The sequence below is a fragment of the Porites lutea genome, chromosome 3 (assembly GCF_958299795.1).
Source record: "Porites lutea chromosome 3, jaPorLute2.1, whole genome shotgun sequence".
NCBI lineage: Eukaryota > Metazoa > Cnidaria > Anthozoa > Scleractinia > Poritidae > Porites > Porites lutea.
Genome location: NC_133203.1, coordinates 34,754,552 through 34,782,507, shown reverse-complemented (window position 1 = coordinate 34,782,507; position 27,956 = coordinate 34,754,552). Strand labels below are relative to the sequence as shown.

At 40.1% G+C, this 27,956-nt stretch overlaps 2 protein-coding genes across 2 annotated transcripts in view; both read right to left on the bottom strand.

Annotated features, from left to right (window-relative positions):
* Positions 1-26,244, bottom strand: part of LOC140932201 (uncharacterized) — a 214,225-nt gene extending 187,981 nt beyond the window's left edge. Inside the window, exon 1 of the mRNA XM_073381840.1 lies at positions 26,068-26,244. Coding sequence (XP_073237941.1) covers positions 26,068-26,158 — 91 coding nt within the window. The 5' untranslated portion in view covers positions 26,159-26,244. The remainder of the gene's footprint in view (positions 1-26,067) is intronic.
* Positions 127-9,961, bottom strand: LOC140929963 (uncharacterized). Its single transcript, XM_073379641.1, has 5 exons — positions 9,946-9,961; positions 9,758-9,805; positions 9,217-9,264; positions 7,604-7,651; positions 127-1,131 (listed from the first exon to the last, which is right to left on the bottom strand). Exons 1-5 carry the CDS (start codon positions 9,959-9,961, stop codon positions 899-901), a joined length of 393 nt encoding a protein of 130 aa, XP_073235742.1. The 3' UTR covers positions 127-898.
* Positions 26,245-27,956: the final 1,712 nt, after the last annotated feature.

Here is a 27,956-nt window from a genome sequence, read left to right as displayed (position 1 = left end):
GTTAAGATTTGAATGATTTAGTGACTTAAGGCAACTAAAGGCGACCTAAGGTGACTTTAGGCGACTTAAGGCGATTTTAGGCGACTTAAGGCGACTTTGGGCGACTTTAGGTCCCAGAGTAGGCCTTTTATTATTACTTTTTGAGTCTCCGCACACATCTTAGTTCCAAAGTGCATCTGCATAAACATAACTGAACGATTTGAACACATTTGGAACTAACTGACTCATAAGCTGCTTCAATTCTGAACTGAGTACGGGCCAACTATTTCTGCACTTGATCTATCGCTTAGGTCAAACTATGATTAAATGTAGCTTACATTACTAACATTTGTGATGTGGCAAACTAAGCAACTTTGGCCGCATGGCCTGCTACCACATTTAACAACTTTTCCTCCCAATCCTGTTTTATCTTAAGCTTCTCAAAGTCAAGAGTTACTAGCTATTGAACAAAACAGGAGTGCTCTTTCCTGAGTGAAGCTTTTCTAATTTTCTCTTGTCTGACTTGCTGCAAAAGTGCCATATAGTGTGACAGTATGTTGGGCGAGGTAATATGATAGCCTTCTATATTGTATAATTTAGCATTTATAGGAATATGTAATAGGAATTGCAATATGTTCATAGAATTATGTAATTTAGACATTGAAATTTTTTCCTGTCTTCTGTTGCAACGGATGGCAAGGATGGACATGGATTGAAAGCTTAAACAGTTAAAACAAACATTTTAAGTTTTGAAGCTCTGCCTACAAAAATCGCAAAAAAATATTATGGTTAGTGCCGCCCTGATAAAATTTGTGTGGAATCTTTTTCTTATATCTAACTGAGCATTTTGTGAGGCATTAAGTAATGATGTCAGCCAAGTATCCTGGTGACAAAGCCCCTTTTAGTGATTTCCTTTGCTTTATAACTGATTGGATGTCATCAAGAGAGAATGATCTAGTTCATTCTCTCTTGATGTCATCTTACGCCACGCGCGGTATCCTGTGCCAAACTTTTTACTAATAAAGTGATAAGCCGTAAACAGGGTCAAAAACAAGGCCAGTCCAGACGTTAAAATCACAATCGCGGGAATCCACTTGTCAGCTGACTTGCTGTTACCCTGGCCGGTTGTTGCTGCTCCTGTATCTGCTGGTGCTACTCGAAAGAAATTAGAAATCCAGACTCAGTTAAAAGTGGGTATTAAACAAATGAGCGAATGTTTGGGTGATGCTCGAAATACCAAGTCAATTTATGCACTATTGTCTCGTTCTATTGTGCGAAGTCTATTGTGTTATCGTGTAAGGGATAACGATCATTGTTGTGTTCTTTGTGACGTAACTCGAGACTTGCTATTCGCTAAGTATATCGTGCACCAGCCGAATGTTTATCAGTACGGAACCTTAATCTATCTAGCTAGCCTGCGACAAGGGTTAGATTACTTACCAGTCAATTCCAAAACCTCCTACCCCCCGGGCGTACCCCGGGCATTTTTCCGTACAGTGGGGAATTTGACCCAAAATTTGAGGCCCGACCTGTCGGGCATTGACCTTCAAAATGTTGGTCAGCGTTTCGTTCAGCGTGTACATCACGTTCAAGTATTATTGACGTCATTGCTCCTATATTCACTGTTTTGTTGGAGCATTTGAGAGCCTATGAAGCTACGTGCAAGCGGACGCAACATTGTTAGAGCAACATTGTTGGCCAACAACTCCCAATATTGCGTCCGTTTGCACGTAGTTTGAAAGAGTCCGTTAAATGTGGGTTTCTGAAATGAACAGTGTTATTGGAATGAACAAATCTCCGTACATACATACATATACATACATACACTTTATTGATGCTCCCTAAGTGGGCTTTTCAGCTCAATAGAATAAAAAAAATACAAATATATAAATTAATTGAGAATGTAAATACAATAATATTATAATTACAAAATATATATCAATAATATAATATATCAACTTAATAAAACATTTGCAAGATGACGTCTAAAATTCCTGGGGCATTTTAAGGACTTAATGTTATCATTCAAGGAGTTCCAGAGTTTGGCTCCTCTGAAAGCAAAGGAGCGCTGCCCTGTTGACAGGCGACATAAAGGTATATCCAAAGCACCAGATGATCGAGTTTGTCTATTATGGACTTGAGAACGTGATTTAAACATATCAGCAAGATAGTCTGGAACAAGCTTGTTAATACATTTGTGCATCATAGTAGCGTCATTTAGAATGAGTTTCTCTCTAATAGGAAGCCATTTCAATGATCGCAACCCATCCGAAATATGGTCATACTTTCTTAGTCCCAGAATAATTCGCCCAGCAAAGTTTTGGACTTTTTGTAACTTGTCAATATTGCTGCTGCTGGTATTACTCCAGACAGTTGAACAATATTGGAGTTTACTAAAGACAAATGAATTTATTACTAACAGAAGTGTTTTCCTATCCAGGAGGTGCTTGATTCTGTTAATTTGGTACAATTTAAAAAGGCATTTAGAGGCAATCTCAGTGATATGTTGGTTATAACTGAGGCGTGTGTCGAGAAGAACACCCAAGTCCTTAACGACAGGCACAGGTGTTATTTCCTTGTCAAAAAGTGTTATACTGAATGATGACAGTTTCTTTAAAAGTTGTGGTAATCCAACAGCTAGAACCTTAGTTTTGTCCGGATTAATCAAAAGAGAGTTTTTACAGCACCACTGAGATATTCTCGTAAGATCTTCGTTTAAGGCGAGGATGGACGTGGGTAATTCGGCAGGTGAAAAGGACAAATACAATTTACAATCATCAACATAGGAGGCAGATAGACAACGTTTAGGAACAGAAAGGAGGTCGTTAACATAGATTGTAAACAAAACCGGACCTAAAATAGAGCCTTGCGGAACTCCGAACTCAAGTGGGAGTACTTTAGAAACTGCGTCACCAATTCGAACGCACTGTTGTCGGTTAGAAAGGTAACTCTGAAACCAATCCAACGCACCCTGGGAAAAATCGAGATTTTGTAGCTTGGATAACAAGATGTCGTGTCGAATACTATCAAATGCTTTAGACATATCTAATAAGACCATGATGGAAACTTTCTTGTTATCCATAGCCTGGAGCAACTGATCTGTAACGTACAACAGAGCTGTTTCTGTCGAGTGAAGCTTTCTATTTCCGCTCTGATGTGCTGCCAGTTTATTATTTCTAATTAGATGCTCCATAAGTTGTCCGTGAGACAGTTTTCCTAGACTTGAGATATTTCGGTTGTGTTTAGGTGGAAATTTAGGTTTGAATAAACGGTTTGACGCATGGGGAAAATTTTTGATCATGAATAGTCGCTAATGAAGTGATTTGACACTTTGTCAAGCGCTAGCCTGTGGGGTATTTGACCATCTAAACCGCCAACATACCAGGGAATTTGACCAAACCTTTAAAAAAAGACAGATTCCCAGGGGTCTCCGCGGGGGCATGGGCAGTTTTGTTATTGACTGGCTGGTACATTATGTCTGCGACCTGACGCAGACTAACAGGGAGCTTAAAGCCTGGTTTCCATATGATCGCTACGATCGCTACGCTCGCTCTGATTGCTGCGATAGCTGAAAAAAAAAGTTCAGCTATTGCAGCGATCATAGCGATTATACGGAAACCTGACTTTTCAGAGTTTGCAGCGACGACGATCGCTGAGATAGAACCACCCTTTCATGTAGTTTAACAAGTAAAATCCCTACCCTTTCATCGATCTAATGCCTGAAAAAAGTACCCCTTTTTGAGCCCTCCGAAAATGCCATTATGGGGAGTATCCCCCGGGATTAGACCTTTCTCAATTGTGCTCGTAAAATGCTGGAAAGTTTCTCACTGGAATGCTAAAAACTTGGTACCTAAATTTCAAAAGTTACCTCTTAAATTTCTTGATATTTTCATATAAACGTTAATTAAAAGGGTTTTTTTTCGTTTTTCACAATAATTGCTAACATCGGTGAAGAAAAAAAAGTTAAAAATTTTAAAAAAATTTAAAAAATTAAAAGAGAAATTGAAAACATTGAAGTTTTCTATGAATCGTTTACTTTTTCGTGTTTGATATGTGCTTTTAACCGAGGGGCCACTAAACCTATATTTTGCTCAAAAGTTGCTCAGAAAGGCAAAATTTGCTCGAGGTTGCTAGAACCGCAAAAATTTCCTCCAAACACCAAAAGTTGCCGAGCACCACAGGTGACCCACGCTCTGTGATAGTACCACAATATGGTTCCAGTAAAATTACAGGTTTGTATGGGGTAAAAGTTAGTTGCGCAGTTAGTTGTGGTTGTCCTTAATGCGCTAACGAAGTTTCCTGATAATTTGTTCAAATTCACTCTGTATACCCAAGAGACTCCCGGGATAGATTTTTTTTGTACACTGCCCAGGCCTCATTTTCTTGGCCGCGCGTTGATCTGGCCCGGCTACTTCGGCGAGCATGTTCTCGGTCTTTTTGGATTATATCCTTTGAATTGAGTTTGTCAAAGTCTGTGGGATTCGTTTCTCTATCTGGGAAAGCTTTATTGGTTTCTATATCTGCTGCTCTTCTCTTTCTACGATCCTGGCATGTTTATTTTCCGTTGGAGTTCGAATTTCGTGGAAAAAGTTGTGTTAAAAGGGAGCATGGCGGTGAAGATGGCATCTCGTGTCTCCTACCTTGTATATTAGCGGAGCTCTGGCGCGCGAAGCGCGCCTGCGGAGCACCATGGGTAAGTAAATCTACCCATCCCAGAAAATTTGGTAATCACATGACCGTACACCGCCCTCAGCCCGCCCGTCCGTCCGCACCACAGGGCAACCAATGTTCAATCACACTTTCTAGCTAGTTTGGGAGCACAGGAAGACTGATATTGCAGACATATTGCACATCAATCTTGTGATCAATTGACAGCTGTCAAAACAGGGTATCCGCTGACCAGTATCACCTGATCGTATCGCGGGCTCAGGTGTCGACCAATCGAGGTCGAGTATCTTTTTGAAGTTATCCGCTGACAAGTTACTAGTTTTCAAATGATTGCAGGCTGAAGCTTAATTTTTCAATTCATATGAATTATGTTGTGTTTTATATGTGCCGCACAATTAAAATTTTGATTTCAAACTGACCTCGGAAGCTAAAAATTAAGCCAGTTTTCACAGGCAGGGAGGACATGCTAGTTGCTTTTGACTTTTCTCACCAAGGTCACGCGTTGGTCACGCTCTACGTCCAATTTTTATACTCTGATTGGTCAAAATTTGACAGGTGAGTTCACGCGGAAAATTTATGCAGCATCTTGAAACTTGTTTACTTTGACAGTTGAAGCTATCAGAGTTTTGTGTCAACTTGTGATGTTTTTAACTGTTTTTTTCCACTAAATGTACAAAGTGAAATTCAGCTGCTATCAAGAGTCTTCTGTTATTCATGACTAGTTTGTTTATTGGGTTTTTGGTTGAGAAATACGTCGCTTTTGCAAAGTCGGAAATCCGATTTCGTATGGCATCGTTTTCGTTTTTCATCTTCCTTGATGCGTAAGACGGTTGAAAAGTCTGAAGCGATTCTGGCCTCACTTGATAGTTTTCAGTGCATCTCGAAAGGTAAGCCTGAGTAATTATTGTATTTAATGTTTGTTTCTTATATCTAATTTAATGAAGTCGAGCGTAGTTTACGCGGCTATTTGGTTTATGCACGTTTGTAAGATTTGAGACAATGATCTGACCGAGAGTGACCGAGTATCAGGTTTGATTATAAGCTTATGGAACTTTAAAAAGCCTTTAGACATTTTCTCACCGCAAATAGAAAGAAAACGTTCCAAAGAATATTTGGTTATAATTCTGGCTGTAAAAGAAAGCTTTGAGCGATTTTCTTGCCTCGAGTTCATCTTTGAAAAAAGGAAACACCGGGAAGCCGGCTTAAAACGTAAACAAGGATTTTCAGAGACACTTTAATACTTGTCTTCGTGAATGAAAATTGTTGTCTCTGTATATGTTTCACCGAATTATTTTCCCTTTTCTTTATTGATTGTTAGTAGTCTCTTTTGCAATTTTAATCGCTGTGCCGTTTGTTTTCAGTCGCTCATGAACATCGCTTGCAGAAGTAGTCAAAATGCCGCGCGTATCAAACGCTTTTGAAGATTACAGATCTTTATAATAAATTCTTTATTGTGTTGAAGCGTATAACTATATTAATCTTAATTTAAACAGTCGACTTGTCAAAAGTGAGAACCGGCTAGCCGTATAGGTGATTTTGGAAATTTTTTTGACGGTTTCGCTAAAAGCCCACACGTGCTTCGATCGTCCTGAATATTGAATGAGTGCAATTTGTATTGCAAAATTGTGAAACACTGCATTCTGTCCGAGGTCTGTACGATGAAAACGGCGCCTCATGGTACTGTTTCACCTCAGATGTGATATACAAAAAGTATAAAAGGTTGGTTTACACGTCCCCAGACTTGTTGGCAAGATTTTGTAAAGTAAACATGTCGAACGCAAAAATTCGGCCTGATTTGTTTTCCAGGCCTAATCTACTCTGATCAAGAGCGGCTCTTAAATGTGATCGAAGATGATTGCTAGTTTTTGGGTGTACATATAAAGGCTATCAACTCGATGTAAGATTAATTTCACTCTTAGCTTGGACTGTTTGCAAATTATTTTTCTCGAAAATCACGTAGTCTTTCCCTCAAAAGTCACATGAATGTGCTCTAAAGTTAACTGATTTGTGGAATACAAGTTTATTGTTTGATTTGAATTATAAATTCGAATTAATAGGAGCTTCGCTTTTAGCCCTGGCTAAATCTATATATTATTATTGTATATAGGGTGAATTTAAACAAACTATCAGGAAACTTCGTTGGAGCATTAAGGACAACCACAACTAACTGCAGAGAAAAGTTCATTGATCTTAATTTCGTATTTTTCTAGAAATGTTAGGATCGTATTTTTAACCCACACTGTAATTTTACCCGGGAATTTTACTGGAACCGTACTGTGGTTACCTGTGGGCCTACCAGGAATTCATACACTATATTTTGTTAATTTGTGAAAATTTGTCTTTAGACTGGAGCACGATGCAACTCGTTGGTAATTACGCGTGTCAGTAAAACGCGGAGTCGGGGCCGGGGTCGGGGTCTATCTTCTTATTAAAGAATGCTGTTTTAGGGTTAGGGTTACGGTTCGAGTTGACATTAACCCTAACCCTAACATATTCCTAACCCTAACACTAAAACAATATTCTTTAAAAACAAGAGATAGACCCCGTTTTCGGCCCCTGCCGGAGCGCGATCCCGCGTTTTACTGACACACGGTAATTACTTTTGAATTCCGGCATAACAGTCCAGCGACTCAGGGGCCGACTCAGAGTGGTTCTGTTTTCTTTCAATGTGTCGTATTATTTGAAAAGCGATAAGATCTGGATACTATTTTTAGATTTCGTTGGCAATTCAGAGGCGGATCTACAGGAGGGGCCCGGGAGCCCCGGGCCTCCCAGTTATTTTTGGACCAAACTGAGGCCTGAAAGGTCGAAAAAAAAAAAATTAAGAAAGCCCCCCCCCCCCCTTATCTCAGGGTCTGGATGACCGCCCCCTCTCTTATCTGAAGGTCTGAATCCGCCACTGCAATTAGTCCTATTGCAACACTATTCTTAGTGACCACCCCTCAACATCACTGACCTGTTGAAGTTGAGTTAGTGGTCTTTTGTGACGATGGTGTCGAGGAATCTGCAAAACAAGTTGGTAAAGGAGAAACGTCCTCAACATATTACTTTCATCGATATGAAAAAAAGGAAATTTAAAATGAAAAGAGAAACAAATACGATTACTTATATAAGTAAACATAGAAGTTACGGCGTTGGTAATTACTTTTGAATTCTGGCATAACAGTCCAGCGACTCAGGGGCCGACTCAGAGTGGTTCTGTTTTCTTCCAATGTTTTGTATTATTTGAAAAGCGATAAGATATGGATACTATTTTTAGATTTGTTTGGCAATTCAGAGGCGGATCTACAGGAGGGGCCCGGGAGCCCCGGGCCTCCCAGTTATTTTTGGACCAAACTGAGGCCTGAAAGGTCGAAAACAAATTTCAAGAAAGCCCCCCCTTATCTTAGGGTCTGGATGCATGACTGCCCCCTCTCTTATCTGAAGGTCTGAATCCGCCACTGCAATTAGTCCCATTGCAACACTATTCTTAGTGACCACCCCTCAACATCACTGACCTGTTGAAGTTGAGTTAGTGGTCTTTTGTGACGATGGTGTCGAGGAATCTGCAAAACAAGTTGGTAAAGGAGAAACGTCCTCAACATATTACTTTCATCGATATGAAAAAAAGGAAATTTAAAATGAAAAGAAAAACAAATACGATTACTTATATAAGTAAACATATTAGTTACGGCGTTGGTAATTACTTTTGAATTCCCATAACAGTCCAGCGACTCAGGGGCCGACTCAGAGTGGTTCTGTTTTCTTCCAATGTTTCTTGTTATTTGAAAAGCGATAAGATCTGGATACTATTTTTAGATTTGGTTGGCAATTCAGAGGCGGATCTAGAGGAGGGACCCGGGGGCCACGGGCCTCCCCGTTATCTTTGGACCAAACTGTGGCCTGAAAGGTCGAAAAAAAAAATTTAAGAAAGCCCTTCCTTATCTCTGGGTCTGAATGATCCCCCCCTCTTATCCTAAGGTCTGAATCCGCCACTGCAATTAGTCCCATTGCAACATTACACTTAGTGACCACCCCTTAACATCACTGACCTGTTGAAGTTGAGCTAGTGGTTTTTTGTGACGATGGTGTCGAGGAATCTGCAAATAAAGGTGGTAAAGGGGAAACGTCCTCAACCTATTACTTTCATCGATATAAAAAAGAGGAAATTTAAAATGAAAAGAGAAACAAATACGATTACTTATATAAGTAAACATATTAGTTACGGCGTTGGTAATTACTTTTGAATTCTGGCATAACAGTCCAGCGACTCAGGGGCCGACTCAGAGTGGTTCTGTTTTCTTCCAATGTTTTGTTTTATTTGAAAAGCGATAAGATCTGGATACTACTTTTAGATTTCGTTGTCAATTCAGAGGCGGATCTAGAGGAGGGGCCCGGGGACCCCGGGCCTCCCCGTTATCTTTGGACCAAACTGAGGCCTGAAAGGTCGAAACAAAAAAATTAAGAAAGCCCCCCCTTATCTTAGGGTCTGGATGACCGCCCCCTCTCTTATCTGAAGGTCTGAATCCGCCACTGCAATTAGTCCTGTTGCAACGCTATACTTAGTGACTACCCCTCAACATCACTGACCTGTTGAAGTTGAGTTAGTGGTCTTTTGTGACGATGGTGTCGAGGAATCTGCAAAACAAGTTGGTAAAGGAGAAACGTCCTCAACATATTACTTTCATCGATATAAAAAAAAGGAAATTTAAAATGAAAAGAGAAACAAATACGATTACTTATATAAGTAAACATATTAGTTACGGCGTTGGTAATTACTTTTGAATTCTGGCATAACAGTCCAGCGACTGTTATGGGGCCGACTCAGAGTGGTTCCGTTTTCTTCCAATGTTTTGTATTATTTGAAAAGCGATAAGATCTGGATACTACTTTTAGATTTCGTTGTCAATTCAGAGGCGGATCTAGAGGAGGGGCCCGGGGACCCCGGGCCTCCCCGTTATCTTTGGACCAAACTGAGGCCTGAAAGGTCGAAAAAAAAAATTAATAAAGCCCCCTCCTTATCTCAGGGTCTGGATGACCGCCCCCTCTCTTATCTGAAGGTCTGAATCCGCCACTGCAATTAGTCCTATTGCAACACTATACTTAGTGACTACCCCTCAACATCACTGACCTGTTGAAGTTGAGTTAGTGGTCTTTTGTGACGATGGTGTCGAGGAATCTGCAAAACAAGTTGGTAAAGGAGAAACGTCCTCAACATATTACTTTCATCGATATAAAAAAAGGAAATTTAAAATGAAAAGAGAAACAAATACGATTACTTATATAACTAAACATATGAGTTACGGCGTTGGTAATTACTTTTGAATTTCCTCATAACAGTCCAGCGACTCAGGGGCCGACTCAGAGTGGTTCTGTTTTCTTCCAATGTTTCGTAATTTAAAATGAAAAGAGAAACAAATACGATTACTAATATAGGGAAACATATGAGTTACGGTGTTGGTTCTTATATATATGCGGATGTTTAATGTAGTTGACGTAAAGATTACAACGTCCCCTTTTCTTTTTTTTTTTCTCGGTCAATTGTATCCTTTGCCTTTGTATGACTTTGTGTAGCTCTTTGAAATTTACAGATTCATATTGATATCATATTGGGGAGATAAAAACAGAAAACGCAAGATTCCATGCACTGATTCAAATCGATTGACGCTGCTTTTATCAAAACACTCTCAGTTTCAAGAATTCTTTTAACTATAAGGAAAGATTTTATTAGAAGGTGTAATTTCCTTTATTCCTCTTGCACGTTTAACATGCAATTCACTTTAACAGCCCGAGAAAGTATTTGGAAATGAATGGGGAAATTTGTAAAGAGAAATACGACAGCACAGAAATTAATTGTAGGCAAATTTCTGTAATCGTTCTGCTAATAAGCTGGTTTGATTCAAGCGTTCACTTAATGCAACTTGCTTGTTTTTAGACTGAGCCTCTCAATAATTTCCCCACAGTGATTTGTGTCTGTAAAATCGTTTCCAATCAAATATTTACCTGTATCTATTGCATTTGGATGAGTTTCATGTAGTGAGGAAGAGCTAATCCAAAAGAAGATTTGTGAATGATAAACATGTGTCTGGCAAACCCTCCAATTGCTTATACACTGTTATTCGCCTCTCAACGTTTTCTCTTTCGTGGTCTGAGTTTATGACGCTTTTTTAAGAGAAAAAAATAACACTAAGAAATGTAAATTGCATTTGTTAATAGCTTCAAAACAGTTGCTTCACAGAATGTCACTGAACAGACGAAACTCACAACAGTAGAAGTATAACGGTGCAGTAAATGTCACAAAATCAACGCAAGCGGTCCCTTCGGGCATTTTCTTTTTTACGTCATCCCTAACCATTTCATAGTTAGTGAGTTCAGGGGTGAAACGTCATCATTACGCAACAATTCTATGCGGTCCCCGTTTTTAACAAATCGAGTGTTTTTTCTAGCATTCTTACTGCATATTTCCGACTGTAAGTAACATCATCAACATATTTCTAACACCGATTTAATATTAAATGTAATCTGTTTTACAGGTGTTTCGCTGATAACAGTTCGATAAAGCTCAACCCCTGAGAGCCCCTGAGTTCGAATAACTTTGACTCGTAATTATGCTTGATTACCAGCCGCTGTTTGGGAAATAAGCCCCCCAAAAAGTCCCTTCTCAAGGAGGAACATTAGAGCAGACCCAAGAGTGGGCGTAAATCGAGCAAACTCGCAGTTATTCCAAGAAAATGCATATACTGATGTCGTGCTGACCTGTTTCGCCGACGCGTCTCCTCGCATAGTTCTATTTGCTGACCCGTAAACATTGCATGCCTTGAAGAAAAACATGAATTCAAGGAACTGTTGGATGCCATCAGCGCAGCAAAGGAAGGTAAAGCCCCTGGAAGGTGTGGTATAGCTGCGGAAATCTGGAAACATACATGGCGGTATGAAGCTCGCCACTTGTATTTTCTCAGGCGTGAGAAATTTTGTTCCAAAGCCTGGTTCAAACAAGAACACACAACAGCCGATTTTCTCAGGGAACTTTTTACTTGTCTAGTTTCAGTCCCCAACGAAGGGTTATCACCTGGCGCTTACAAGGAGCTCCGGATCCTCAGCTCCTTTCTTTAGGACTATGGTCAGCGACGTTCAATGGACACAGTCCTTTTATTGGGTGGATAAGCATCTGGCCACTTATACTTACTTGCACAACGCGTACCTGTCCATCCTGATGCGGAAAAACTACCACCGACCGATTGGAACATTTTGATCGACAACGAACACAACATTCCCAACTTTTAGGTTGTCCGTCGCCTCCCTCCATTTCATTTGGGTATTAAGTGTTGCCAGAAACTCTTCTCTCCAGTGCCTCCAGAACAGCTTTACCAGGTAAAGAATCAGTATCCAACGGCTCCTGAGATCAAAGAGGGTCTCAATGGGATGGTGGCTTTTACGGTTGTCGTCTAAAATTTTGGTTCTTTTACGGCTGTCAGTTAATTTTTTTCAGTTACTGTTAACAAAAAAGTTGAAAATTAATTTCTTTTGTTTCAAAGAGTAAAATATTAATAAACCTGTTTTTTTCTATCTTTAAAGCAAAATAAAGGTCTTGGAATTGTTGTTTATCGACAATGTGTTTTACAAACAGTGACATCTCTGCGTGTTGTTTCACCAGTATTTCGAGGACACGACCTCCTGAAAATCACAAATAATAATCCCCAGCAAGAAGCTAGATTTTCACCATGGAAAAAACTTGGTTCTTCGAGAGAGCGGCCGAAATGGAGGCTAGGTCTTTGTCAACACCTAAAATCAAAGTAGCCGGGAAATTAAAAAAACGCAACCATAAGTGAGCTTAGCACCTTCCTTAAAATTAACAAATCTAGGGAACAATTTCTTTTACGGTTAACTCTTTTTTACCCTATTTACGAATAACGATTAAAATTTTTCAGTTTTTACGGCTGTCGACTAAATTTTTGGCCGTTTTACGCCTATCGGTTAACCCCATTGAGACCCTCATCAAACGCCAATTCATTGAGGTTCTAGGTGTACGTCTGATTAATGTCCAATACTCTGTTGGCGTCAAAAGTCTCGTAAGTCTCTTCACTATCTGGGGTTAGGCGTCTGATAAATCTTTATTCGTAAATTCCAGCTAGTGGTCTATTATCAATGTTGCGTTCTGATTGGTTGGGCTACTACTAGGCTATATGTTATATAGCCCACTAGTAGCGAAAAGCGCGGGCTTTTTGGCGGCAAAAAAGGATTAAGTCTAGCTTTAACTAGCTAAAGTTGTTTTGTCTCGATATTTTTTTACCAACTAGTTGGTACTCATGGGCAATTGACTCAGAGCCCATTCGGGCTCGAGGAATAATTGTTAAATATTTCGCTGGCGACAGAAGTCCAAGACCTCCTCGACTGAGTCTGAATCCAGAAAAAGCCGACACCCTTACTATCTGTTCAGAGTGTACAGCTCTCGAAGGGAAGCTCTAACAACTCTTGCACATTTCTTTCTTGCCAAGAGCTCTAACATTCTTCCCTTCTTCAGTTTTAAACCCAGTAACCCTGTTCCCCAGCTACATATCCATCCTTCCTAGGTAAAAAAGCATAGAAAATTTCTTTACGAACCTTCGCTTGGTATAGACAACATCCTGCAGGGGATTCAACTTGAGGTTTAACACATCCGTCTCAGCATCTTATTGCTTTCCTTATGCTTTCATGCAAGGTAGTTCTAGTCTGTTACTATACCTAGACCACATTTTGAAGCCTGCCTTGCCAAGTGGCTCCCTAAGCTATTCTTGAGCTTTAATCGCTTCATGATCATTGTTAGTGCTCAATGAAGTCATAATGTCACCCACGTACACCTGTAATAGGATTATGGCTATTGCTAGCGGATGGTCTTTTCTGTTATCTTCCGCATGTTGTCGCACAACGTACTGGGCAAGATAAAGTGAGACGCGGTCATCGAACATCAAGCTCATTGCTTCATAGACTTCTGCTAGTCTAGAGAGGTGTAACCTCCACCCCCACAGGAAGGGGTGGTACCCTCCGTCTTTCCTTGCCATGGTAACTTGTGAGAAAATTTCCGTCAGATCTGCTACAAGGGCCACAAGATAACTGCGGAAACGCAATAGCGCATAAAAAAAACATCTTGCTCAGCTTTGGTCCAGGCAACATGCTATTATGGCTCATTCCTCCGTATATGGTTACTGAATAGTAGACTATCCTCAATTTCGTAGTTTCTTTGTCTTCTCTCACTACATGAAAATGAGGTGGCTACCAACTGAATGTAATTCGGATGTAACCCTTGGATTCATTCTTTTATACCTTGGCTTCTAACACCTGGCAGTATTTCTCAGCAACCTCCAGCCTTGGCTGAAGGTGTTTCTCAAGAGATAAGTCGGTCTTCAGCAGTCTTGCTGTTTGAACACAACGGCGTATCATCGTCCTTCCATGGAATTGCCCCTTCAGAATCCCTCAAAACAACGCCTTGATTGTGCCTTTTTGCGCGCAGCAAGCACCTCCTCCGCTGTCAAGCGCTTGTTTTGATCAGCAATTCCCACAACATCTTCGTCCCACATCTTCTGCATTAGCTCATCGGCCCTCATTTCTGGAGTAAAGGTCGCATGGTATATGTGTAAACATGGCAAGCTTCATGACACCCGTTTGCTTCATATGAGACATTTCCAACAATTGTCTATGCGAGTGGTTTTCTTTACCCTTACAGGCTCCCCCAGATGTCCTTTGCGATATTCAAGTGGTAAAATGAGTTCCTCATAACAATCACTTCTAAATCAACTTCTACATGTTGAACTGGCTTTATGATCTCCAGGTCGCGATTATGATCTAATTTCTTGCATTGACGAACCAATCAATTGCTTTTACTTCACAAATTTCCACAAAAAATAATTGCTTCTTGTTGCTCCCATTCATACCCTCAAGGCTGGCGGGCAGTTACAGTTTTGCTATCCGTTACATTCGACTTCGCTCCAAAAGCAGCAACACAGAGTGCGTTCAAACCCAGTACAGTATATCAGTGATCTCCTCTTGAGGAAGGACGACCCAGACCCACCATCAATATGGTGTGTATCATCTGCAGCGCTACCGTTTCAGGGCGTGGTACACTTACCGGTTCAAGTCTTCAGAACCTCAACAGCTCGTGTGATTAGTTGGTACTTCAGGTGATGATGTCTCTCCTGTGCCTTCTTGCGAGGATTGGAATGTCTCAGCCGACGATGTCCTCTACTGTGGCATCTAAAGCACAAACCCAACTTCTCTTATAACTGATTACCATCGTTCACTTACAGTTGATTCTTCCAGGTTTCATACAATGTCAGTACATGTTTTTTTTAGCTCACAAAACATTACATGAGTCTTCGCGTATTCTTTCTCCTGAGCCACTTCGATTTATTTGAATTTGACTATGGTTTCTCTTGCCACGATTCTCTATATTACTGGAACAACCAAAGGCTCTCACTTCGACTTAACTCTCGCTTTCAGCCACTCATCTAGGTCGCTAAGGTCAACTTATTTGGGCTGTAGCTTTAACTTTTTCCTGCTTCACCTTACTGTAATTTTTGGAGGTAGCTTTGCAAAAATCTGCTGCATATTAGTTGCTGGTCTAAAGCCTGCTCCATGAATGTTCTTACAATGTTGTGCGAGTTGTCAAACTCACTATATTTTAAAATTATCTCAAATTTCAGTCGCCTGAGGCTCGTGAAATTACCTATAAGAATCTCGAAATATCACTTGTGGTATTTATGCCAAAGATCACTACAAATCATGCTATTACCTATACTAATTTACGCTATAATTATTTCAAAAACGGAAGTAAACTTTACCCTCCTATTGCGCTATCCGTTTAAAAGGAAATTTCAAGTGCACGTACTTATGGAATTTGCTGTCTACCTGATTCGGTAGAGTACGACTTTAACTACCCTATTCACAGACCTGAAGGCGGATGACTTAAAACAATAGCAACAACAAAAATATCAAAAACTCATGCACGAACGTATAAGTTCCGACCCTTTACCCAAACGGCGCAAAACCTTTGCCTGATTCAAACCCAAATGGTTTTAAACAATTCGCTTACAAAGGAGGTACCCTCTCACGGGAACAAATAGGCTGTGACGTCATTGTTTGTTGGTACATTTTGATAATATTGCCAAATATATCCCTATTCTCAATGGAACTCAGCGTAAGGTAAGAAATCACTTGCAAAAGACAAAATCACTGCTTCATGTCAAACACATTAATTGTCCCCCAAACATTATATGAAAAGTTACAGATAAAAAAAAAGACTTTTGAAAAACTTTTAGGCTATTTGAGTTTTAAAAAACCTCGGTGTTAACGTAGTAAAAGAACTATTCAAGGAATTTTTATATTTAATCTAGCTGACAAAAGTAGGAAAACTGTAAACGCCCAACAGGAAGCACAAAAGTACGCTCTTTGTTCGAGTTTTCCGTACTGCAAGGATCAAAGGGTTAACAGTTTAACTGCTACCCGGACCAATTTAATGCTCATTCAAGGACATTTAAGAAAACAGTCGCCATAGAAGTAAGTGAACTGTATGTTACCACACATACCCAACAAAAATTTACCCACGTAACCCCCCCTCCCCCGCCCGAGGGGGTTTGAGCGGTTATTTTTATGTTTCACCCAATTTGGTGGCGTTTTCCACTTTTTGAACTTTGATAAATTTCGTGACACAAGACCTTTAGACATCACAGGAGTATCAGTACCTTCTGAAGGATGAAATACTTTCAACTGGATAATTGAAGACCTGGAAAAGCTGGGGTCCTTATTGTCGCAGAGCCACTGACATTTATACTCTCCTTCGTCTGCTTCAGTAACGTTAACAATGGTGAGGATGAAATCTGTTTTGCATTTGGTGTTGGTTTTCCTTTGTTGTATTATATCATACTTTTCACCAGATTTTAATTCCCCTGAGCTGTTGTTAAAATACCACTGTAAAGAATTGTCATAACAGTCGCTTGGCCTAACACCTTCTTCGCACTTTAAACTGACATTGGAGTAGGCTGTCACCGAAACCTGGGGAGAAGAAATATGCGGAGCTCCAGGCAGGAGACCTGTATTAGATGATAAGAAGATATGATGAGCAAATATTATTTGAAAATCGTTAGCATTTTTGTGTGCAACCGTAGCGGGAAACATTCTTACTCTTACCCTCCCCTCCTGAGTATATGTGACAATATATGGGGCATCACAACGCTTTGGAGTTTTTACGTGTTGACTTTGTTTATCCCACTGGTTTCCTCCTTTGCGACTTGTCTCGTCACGCCGATTTTAGAGACGCTCTAACGATCGGTTGATCGGATGAACCCCAGTTCTCTTACCTCCCACCAATATGGCCTGTGCTACTAAGGGTTGATTTCAATAGCTATTCGGGGTCTCGTTTTCTCTTTTTGACAATCACACAACAGTTTACATTGGAATCTTGATGTAACGAACAGCTGAACGAAGACCCAAAGGACTGGCAAAATATGCTCACTATAAAAAGAGGTTTAAATTGTTATATCGAGGTTCCTTTTATTTATTGTACAGTCAAAGCCCGCTCCAGTATGGAAACCCGCTCAATACAGACGTCTCATTGTTACGGACAGTTTGCTTTGTCCCTGGGGAAAGAAAGCCCTTTCATTTTCTACCCGCTTAATAGGATCACCCCGTTAATACGGACTCTTTCTCAGTACGGCCCCTTCAGTGTCGGGATTTGCGGGGTTTGACTGTATTATTTCTGGGGAGGAGAATATCGCTTATTATTAAAAATTGAGTCATTGGAAAATGCAATTCTAGAGCTCTGATTGGCTTAGCCATCATGGTATATGAGCTGTTATACCATGCTCTTCAAATATGGTAACTGTACGAGTCTGCTCAAAATTAAAAACAAGATGAAAATCGGTTGGTTTACAAATAAAGTCGGGAAGAATTCTCGACATTTTTTGGGCGTTTTTAATCCAAGAATTATCACTCGGCACTCGCGCTTGTTGGATATGAGATGATTATAGCCAACTCGGTGCTACGCGCCTCGTTGGTTACCTACCATCTCATATCTAACGCACACTCGTGGCGGAATAAGTGGAATAATTGTTAATTACACCGAGGACTTCGTTATATAGAGGTTCTACTGTATTTCAGGTGAGAACACTCCCCTCTCATTAATGACTGTCCTCTGCTTGATTCCTCAGGCAACGTCATATGTGGCCGGCCTGGTTGGGAGTTTTGTTGCTTCTCACCCTTATTCCGCCGTCGCCGCCAAAACAACACATCGCTCCCACGTTAATCCCGCCAGCTGCACAGGGTAAATTTGAGCCAGAATGGTAGACAAAGAACCACTTTGTGGATGAGCTAGCGTAACTAAATCGTTATTTACTTATTTATTTATTTACTTATTTACTTATCCCTTGTGACCCGGGGGGTAAACAAATAAAAATTCCAGCGTCCATTTAGTCTGAATGGAAGAGGAAGGTGGCACGAAATTTTCAGTTACATTTTTTTAAATTCAGTTAGGAATAAGTTAATCTGTTATTTTAAATATGAAACACCCAATATTTAATTCCGTCTAAATCAAGAGAGGATGAGCTGTGTCTTTTGGTCTAAATGGGATACTTTCCATTGCTTACAGGGGAAGCATGGTAATATGTTTTTTATGAACCTGCTTCAAAGGAGGTAGTTTTGCGCATCCGTGTGTAGTATTAGAAATAAGAAATCAAATGACTCACAGCGATAATTCAGGTCAGTATACCCTGATTCTATACTCGACCAGCCGGCAATGTTGTTCATTCCAGTGCATTTATAAGCCCCTGCGTGTTTTTCTCGGATATCAGCATTACGGAGAAGGGAAGTTAAGGTATCCTCTCGATCCAGCTGCTCTGAGATGTAAAAACCTTCAGATCCGTTGATGATTTGTTTTTCATCTGGATTGTACCAAACTACACGAGGACGAGGCCATCCCTTGAAGGTACACTTCAGTTCCATTTCTCTCGTGTCAGGATCGTAGTCAATGGGAGAACTTGTCTTATATATTCTCTTAACTGCAACTGAGAAGGAATGCACCCAGTCATTTAAACTAGGAAGCTTAAATGACCAACTCAAAAACCTAAGCTCCTTTGGCCACTGTGCACATTTCACCTTTGATCAGGATTTACGTAATTTGCTGGTTTTCTTCTTCTGGTTTTTGTAATTTTTATAGCAACCTCTTGAATTAGTGGAAAAAAATATCAAAATCTGAAATGTAAAAATCTGAACCACCACGACGTCAACGTCAAAACACCGTTGGTTTTAACATGAAAACAACAGTTGCTCCACTTGCGTCAAGCTTCTTAGTACACTTCTTTGACGTTGACTCCCCCGGGGAGGGGGGGGGAGGGGCACTTGGGTATTTTTTGGGTGGGTATGTGCTGCCCGGGACTCCAAATTGGCACTCCTTTATAAAAAAGATTCCCCTAAAATTGATACCCCGTTCTAGAAATGGGCCAATTTTTTATACCCCTTTCTAGAATTCGCCCTGAAACTGATACCCCGTTCTTGAAATGGGCCAATTTTTTATATTCCGTTCTAGGGTGTATAACAGTTTGCTTGTTAACGAATTGAACCGTATTTTTAAAAGCAATCTGTCCTTGAATAGTTTCAAATGGCTACTTACAAAACTGGAGCTTTCATGCGTTCGAAATATTATACCCCGTTCTAGAAAACGCCTCTGAAATGGATACCCCGTTCCAAACTAGGAGCTTCAAAATCACGACCCCATTGGGCAGCACATACCCGTATAGGTAACGTATGGGAGTACCCCCCCACCGGGTGTTGACTGCAAGACTATGAAGGAATCAAGGAATACGACGTTTTATAGAGAAAGTGAACATACGACGACGAATTCTCCTTTTTCTTTCTGAACCTGGATAAAGTCCTTAAGAATACAACTCCAAGAGAAATCGTCTACATTTGACAAATTCTTCAAATTTAGCAGCTCCAAATAGACGCGATAACATTTGAAATTAGGCAAATTTAATTTTTTTTAGCGACATTTTCACTGCCGTCGTTGCTTAGCTCACGATTTTTAAGGTAACTACAGTCATCGCTCTTACCGACACCTTCCAACCAACGATGTTTTACTCCATGCCTTGTTCATTTTAAATAGGCCCTTTGCAGTAAGTCACTTTTGTGGCACAACCTGCCATGCTGGAGAGCGAGTCCCTGCGCACTGAGTCAAGCCAAACAAAAAACTAACATCATTTAAAATGATTCCTTTGTTTGTTGTTTGTCATGTCCCTTTGCTTTTCTTGCCCTCCAGCATGGCATGAGCAACTAGAGTTTCGCAGTGAACCTCGTTCAAGCGAGGTGATTCAGCTGGCTATAGCTTCGACCGTTTTTACGATCAATCCAACCGCAAAAATTGCCTCAGCTGAACTTGAATCTGCCTAAACATGTTACGAGGCATTCATAGGATTCGTTATAATCCATTTAAAAAACTAGAAATACGTAAATCGCAGGACCTCGCGAAGGACTGGGGAAGAACGGCAAGTAGAGAAGAAAATTTGTAAATCTAAAAATTTTAAGCTATATATAAAAACATAACAAAACTGTTATACCTAAAATGAAAACTAAACGAAAAAAAAAAAGGAAAAAAAGAGGAAAAGAAAAGAAAAGAAGCGAAGAGAAAAAGGTTATGCCTGGAATTTAACCCGGGACCTTCGATACACCGGGCCGAAGCTTTACCACTAGGCCACGTGGAACACACAAGCTGATGTGTCGAAATTTTATTATTAAAACCTTTGAGCCTTATTAAACGTGAATTCAAAGATATTTTTCAGAAGAATGACAGCAGTTTGGACAGTGAAAACCCAACGTAAATGCATTTCATCGCATTTACATGTAGAGAATGGAAGCTCAACAGTCTAGGACGATACGGTACAAACTCGTCTCCGAGCAAAACGTGTTTTGTTACCGCGATGTTCGCACATATGTCCAGAGGATTTTTCGGTGTCATATCTTACCCTGCGAGGATTGACAATTCGGCGTTCTTGTGTTTGCTGTTCTGTTTGCATGAGAAATGGCTTGAGATTCACCGATAGTAAACATTGTTTTGCAGACGACGAAAACACAGGTCTTCATGAGTGCTTTGGTCATTGATGGGAATTTGAAATTGCTTTCAGTCGAATGTTGCCTAGAAACAAAAATGCGCCGTGACGTCAACTACTGTATGACGTCATGGCGGACACCATCGGATATATACAAATAAAGATGAAATCTGCGACTTTGCAGCTCGCTAGGACCCACACGCGGTTCACACATTGGGCGCGCGCTTCGCGCGACGAGATTATAAACTCACTTCGCTCGGCGCTTCGCGAGGAATTAGACACACAAAAAAACTGATGGGCGCATTATGATATTTTTCTCCCCATCAATTTCAGACAAGGCAAAAGGAGAACATACTCACTGGCGTATTTTATAGAAAAACATTCACGTGGCTGACTTCTGTTCTTTGAATCGGTTTGTTGTAAGAACAGACCGGCGTTACTGGCATTGAGGTGTTTTTCAAGGTACTGCCAGGTCATGTCTTGTACTTTTCCCCCATTGTTAATCGAGCAGTTGAAAGTCACTTTAGAGTCTTTCGGCGTTACTGTACGGCTTGTTGTCTCCAAAGGAGGTTGACATTTCTGTGCACTTATTTCACAGTCTAGGTTCCCTGTGGGTGACACATCTATCGCGTAAAAAAGAAAAGAATAAAAAGGGAAATTCTTTATTTCATCAAACATTCGCAATTTCGGTTTCTGGGAAACTGCCCACCTACCCCTCCCCTAAGCCATCATTTTGCCCAAAGCGAGAATTAAGTGTTAATGTTAGCTTAGGGGAGGCGTAGGTGGGCAGTTTCCCAGAAACTTTAACTGATCCAAACATTCTTTAACTAACACAAACCTCCACAGGAAGTCTTGACAAACCTTCTACAGGGCACCCAACCTACTATCCGAGTGAAAGTCATTATCCCAGCCCATGTATGTTTTTTTGGCTGGTTATTGTTCTTTGGTAAAGTAATGGACTTCTCAAAAGATAGCTTTGCAATGGCTGATTTGACACTTAGTATTATCAGCAAATGATCGGAATAATTAATCCTACTGATGCTTGAAAATAAAAATAATTATTATATTTAAAGTTAATATTTTAAATATTTAATTTAAAAAGGAAATATCAATAATTAAATTCAAGTAGCTTTTGCAATACTGTAATACTTTTTTATATAGTTATGAAAAAAAAAAAGCTTATTATTGTTGTTGATCGAAACTATTTTCGTCATGATCAGTAATAAACATTAATGAATTATTTGATTTCCTTAATTTCCGAGGCATCATACACTGATGTTGTTTTAGTCAAGGCAAGAATTCACGAAACAACAAGGAATTAGCTTAATTCTGGATTGAAAACAAAATTATTTCCGCGTATGAACGCTCCACGGAATAATCGTGAACCATCGCAGTCCTTTGATCGCCTATAATGTACACGTAGCAGAATTTTGAAAACTTTCCTCAAAAAGGCCCAGAATATTCCCAGCGGTGAGAATTTTCATAGGAGACTTGCCGTCTTGGTTGGTCTCATCGTCAAGCTCAGACCCCGAGCTAACTTCTTATGGGTTGTGAACAGCCCTCCATGTCTATTCTTAGGTGGAGCGTGTGATGCAAAGTGAGTGCGGTAGCGATTTCTGTGTCGGAGTGAAGCTGCTCGGCGCCGATATTGAAAGTGGATTGTCACGTTTTGGATGAGTTTTTGTCAGTCTTCGTCCCAGTGTGAACAGGCTTCACTGTAGAGCGGCACGTTTAATTTACCATTTACCTAAGGATATGGCTTCGGGGGACGTGCTCAGTTCAGTGGCCCACCTTTTCTTTTTATTATAAGTTAGATGTTCTTAGACTTTTTTATAGGGCGCATAGCGAATCCTTACCTGATATAATGTATGAGAATATTGGCCAAAATCGAGATAGCACTTACTTCGTTCGCGACCAGAACCGTCTTCTCGTACCAAGGTACGAGTCAAGATACAAGAAAGATTCTCTCTCATATAGAGGTTCATCGTTTTGGAACTTTGTTCACTACAATGACAAGGAAGCATCTGCGACCCTGAATTTTAATCAGCTCAGGAAGCGTGTCAGCGCTGAAGATTATTTTATAGATTTCAAGTTTGAATGTACGTCTGCATCTGTTATAAGATGCAGACAACAGGATTTCATATATTAGTGATCACTGTGTCCCTATAATATATATAATTTGTATAAATGTTTTGATGTAGATTAGGTTAGTTTAATTCTTAAACACACGAGCCCACAAGCTTTTATAGCTTTAAAAATTATCGTGTTTAATTAAAGATTATGTAAATATGTACGTAACAGGTGTTGGGAATGTAGCGAAAAAATAAGAGAAGAGGCGAGATAAATATTCAGAGTGAGGATTGGGATTTAGTGTACCAAACTCTCTCGGCCAACCGCTCCAGCACGATGTTCGATATGTCCGTGGCATGAGCGACTTGTTCCAGCTGCCATTTATACTATGCCGGATACTCCCTTTTTATACCTATCCGGTATAGTAACGAAAGAAACTTGCCCTTTTTCCTCACTAACACAGTTTCCGTTGCAGTTCCAACCGAAATCATCAATGACTTCCTTGTTAACTGATGTTGAATGAGGCGGATATAGGCATGCAGTAGATATTCTTTTGACTTGCTATACAAACTGTCTTGTTTATATTTGTTTTGCCGTTCTGATCATTGTTAACGAATTGCAGGTGAATTGAGCTTAACATGCAACGAGCAATGCCACGTTGAGGCTGTAAGATTACATTCTTTATTCGTGCCTACATTTTAGCGCGTTGGGAAGTTAATTAGTCCAACCGGTTCCCCACCAAAGAAAACAAACTAACAAATCAACAAAGAAGCAAAATACAACCACATATGCGGATAATAATTTACATATCCTCAGGGCATTTTATCAATATATGCAAATGACTTTGCATAGCTTCAGTTATTGCTCTGAAACCCCACGACAACGCTCGCTACGCAGGCTATTCCAAGATCCATGCTTCAGCTAGATAACTGGATAACTAAAAGCGACAAATAGGTATTCAAATTTCTGATTCGAGATGGAAGCTAAGGTGAATACAGTGTATCCAAAGGAGGCGTTTATTTCCTTATTGAAAGTTCGGTCTCAGCGTTTTATTTTGAGAGATAACAAACCGTATCATAAAATAGCAAAAACGAGAGCATGGCTTGTCCGCCATGTGAAAGAAAAAACAAATGTGTGTGTTTGTACAAACTTACTGGCTCCGCTATCAACCATGCAGTTTTGTAATCACCGGGCCGCACCTCCCCACCCAAGGATATATCGAGTACCCCCCCGGGGGGGGGGGGGCAAATTCCACAATATCCTTTTCTACTGTTTCTGTATCGTCATCTTATTTAAAAAGCTACTTGAGGTATATTCTTTCGCACTTTATCAAGACCTAGTTCATCTTCTTTTGACGGTATACTTTCAGCAACGCAATTCATCTTTTGCTTGGAAAGAGGAGGCTGGGGCCCGAGGGGTACTCCCATACATTACCTATACGGGTATGTGCCGCCCAACGGGGTCGTGATTTTGAAGCTCCTGGTTTAGAACGGGGTATCCATTTCAGAGGCGTTTTCTAGAACGGGGTATAATATTTCGAACGCATGAAAGCTCCAGTTTTGTAAGCAGCCATTTGGAATTATTCAAGGACAGATTGCTTTTAAAAATACGGTTCAATGCGTTAACAAGTAAACTGTTATACTCTTGTTGCACCCTAGAACGGAGTATAACAAATTTGCCCATTTCTAGAACGGGGTATCAGTTTTAGGGCGAATTCTAGAACGGGGTATAAAAAGTTGGCCCATTTCTAGAACGGGGTATCAATTTTAGGGGAATTTTTTTTTTTTTTAGAACGGGGTGCTAATTTGAAGTCCTGGGCAGCACATACCCACCCAAAAAATACCCAAGTGCCGCCCCCCGGGGGCTGGGGCAGTATTTTGAGGGAACATTTATTTGGAGCTAGACGCAAAGTTTGGCTAGCACTCTTACTCCTGGTCTTGTAAAACATAGCCACCTGAATGATTTTTCTTACCCAAACACTGACCCCCATATAACACGATATAGTTCAGTTAGTGTAGTATTTCAAAGCTTATTGACTTGGCGTTGTCAATTCGTTTTCTTGCGGGTCCAAATTAGCTTTAGTGGGAATAGTTCGGAAACAACAGGTAGGACACTGAGGAGAAAGAAGATAAAACTGAGGAAAATTGGCTACACTAAGGAATTTAAAGCCATTCAAGGCCATTTATCTTATCAAATGAATATTTACATTTGCAAATGTAATTAAATATACAAAAGAAACAAGGGCCCGTTCAGTCGGAATGAATTCCGGAAAGGGAACAAATGGAATTCAGAAATTGTAGCTTATTGAGGCAGAGATAAATCGATGTAATAATGCTCTTGCAGTTTTCAACGCCAGTCTCAGTTTTTGAAGGGATAATTGTTATAAATTTCATATCCTGTAAAATTTATGCATTCGGCTTTTTTAGGATTTCTGTTGGCTGTAAAAATAACCATTTGTCTTGAAAAAAAATTCTAAATATAGCGTCACAAAAATAAAGTAAGCGAGTGATGAAAAAATTAAGCGGGGGAAGGAAACACGTGGTGATATATGTAATATATAAGGTTCCTTTTTATCTTTGGTTTAAGTTTTTTTCCTTTGCTTGAGGGTATGGTAACGTATGTAATGAATTTAAAACAAAGGAAATTGTCTTTTAAGATAGAACTGAACCATAACATAATTTTACACAGGAATTATATCTTATACTTATAAGTATCAGAGTCCCTGTTCTGATTAATATAAGCACAACGCAGCTTAGCATGAACGTATCGTGTAATTAAACTAACTATAGTGCAAAATGGAGGTTGATTGACAAAAACGACATGGAGATGTGGGACACAATCCCGCCTCATGCCTCAGGGTCTCAAAATTCCAGATGAAAGAATTTGTAAGTGCCTTTTCATGCAGGAAGAAATTCATAATCTGAAATCCTGCATTGTTGGCATCATTACTCACGTAGGTCCATAGACAGCTATTTGGAAGGTATACACAGATCGGTTGCAAAATGGTACTGATTAAAAAGAGCTAAACTTGATTTAACTCACTTGTACGTGTGACCTCGCCTAGCCAGTGAGTTCAGTCTGTTGCCACAGTTGGAATGATTCCCGTGGGTGGCGTGAAAGAAATTGCATTCCCAATTCTCCGTTCAACACAATCTTTTATCGCCAAAATAGCCCCCACTATTTCCCATATTTCAGATGGTGTAGATATTTAAGCCCCTAATAACTCAAATTCTGGGAAATCCGAATTCTTTTGACAAGAGAACGGGAGCCATTCACTGAATTAGAAACAATGATGCATACTAACCTGCATGAAATGCAAGACGTAATATGGAAATAAAAAACAGGCAGCCAAAAGACCTGAACGAGGCAACGTTTCCGTGACTAAATGCTAACATTTTCCCTTGCAAATAGTAACTGTAAGGTGGAAGATACTATATGTGCGTGTACCACAACAAATTTAAATCAATGCCGCGAGCGCGCTGAGAACTTTTTATCTTTTGATTTGAAACCGCTAATAACTTACGAGCAAGGCTCAGAGTGCATGCGCAGCAGACAGGAATGCTCCTACTCAGCTTTACTTGTTTTGAAGTCTGGCAAAAAAGGTTCCCTTATTTTGGGGTACTTATTAGCAATTTAGGCTAATTTTTATGAAAGCGGATGAAAGAGTGTAGATTACCAAAAAAATAGATATTTTTTTTATTTATTCACAATTTTATTATTATAACCGTGACAAAACTGATTACCGAATTTACTGATATACAGTTTAGTACAGTATACTATTATTCTTGTTATACTTCTACCTGGAGTTTTGAAAACCGGGCTACCTGAAATCTTAAGTCAAGTCCAGCACATTGCAGGCAATCTTTCAAAACTTAATTTGCTTAAAGCCCTGATACTTTAAGTGTAAAAATAACAATCTTGCTCTTCAGGACTAACCACCCTCACCTCTTAACCATGGGCTCCAAATAACTTCCTGGAATTGACAGAAATCAGTGCAAATTCTAGAAAATTTGCACGAGGGGGGCAACAGCCCGGCCCGTAGGTACGGGCTGTTGCCCTTGTTGGCCCCGCTAATATTTTTTGAGGCGGGCTTCCGTCAAACTAAGTGTCATGTTGTTGAACAGTCATGTGGCTATCATCTGGTATGCATTTGGGGTAGTCTGGTTAAATTCCAGGGGGGTGGGGTTGTTGTAAAGACTATGCTTTGTGTTAGAGTGCAGATTGGCTGAGTTTTTGTACCTGGGCTTACCCCAGTCTTTCAAAGCTCAATGTCTCCCTCAAATTAAGGAGGGGTTGTGTCTGGCTGGGTGTCATGTTGTTGCACAGACACAAGGCTATCATCTGGTATGCATTTGGGGTGGCCTGGTTAAATTCCAGGGGGGTGGGTTTGTTGTCAAGACTATGCTTTGTGCTAGAGTGCAGATTTGCTGAGTTTTTGTACCTGGGCTTACCCCTGTCTTTCAAAGCTCAATATTTCCCTCAAATTAAGGAGGGGTTGTGTCTGACTGGGTGTCATGTTGTTGCACAGACACGGGGCTATTGTCTGGTATGCATTTGGGGTAGCCTGGTTAAATTCCAGGGGAGTGGGGTTGTTGTAAAGTTTGATGTGTTTTTGCACTCTTATGCAGTTTGTTTGTGCTGTTTGCATGCAAGCAATGACCTACTCTGTTGATAATGTTCCCAGTCAGCAAGCAGTTGAACTGCTGGTTTTAGGACTTGGTTTTGTTGAGCAGTGTTGGCTTAGATTGTTTTTGGGAGACCAGCTTCAATTAAAAATGGGGTGAACTGTGGAATTGGCTTTGCAATCGGTGACACCGACACTAAAAATTGCTTCTTAAAATGCCTTATTTTCCAGATTAATGAGGAAAACTTCACTTTTGTTACCTTCAAGACAGACGATTCTATCAAATGGAAGCTCATGTATTCAAAAATTTCTTTTTGAGGTGAGATTTTACTTTTCAAGTAACAAGGGCCATCAAATTAACAATCAGTGCGAGAGACTGACATTTTTTAGTAGCCCGGTTTTCAATAAACCAGGTATACTTAAATTTACAATTCAAAGTTACCTCCTTGGTTAGATTGTTTATCTTAATAACCATCTATAATATAAGACTGTTTGATCTAGCTTGGCTCAACAGGTTGTTGTATTTTGGGGTATTAAAGCGGGAAATTTCTGCCACGAGGCTCTTTCCG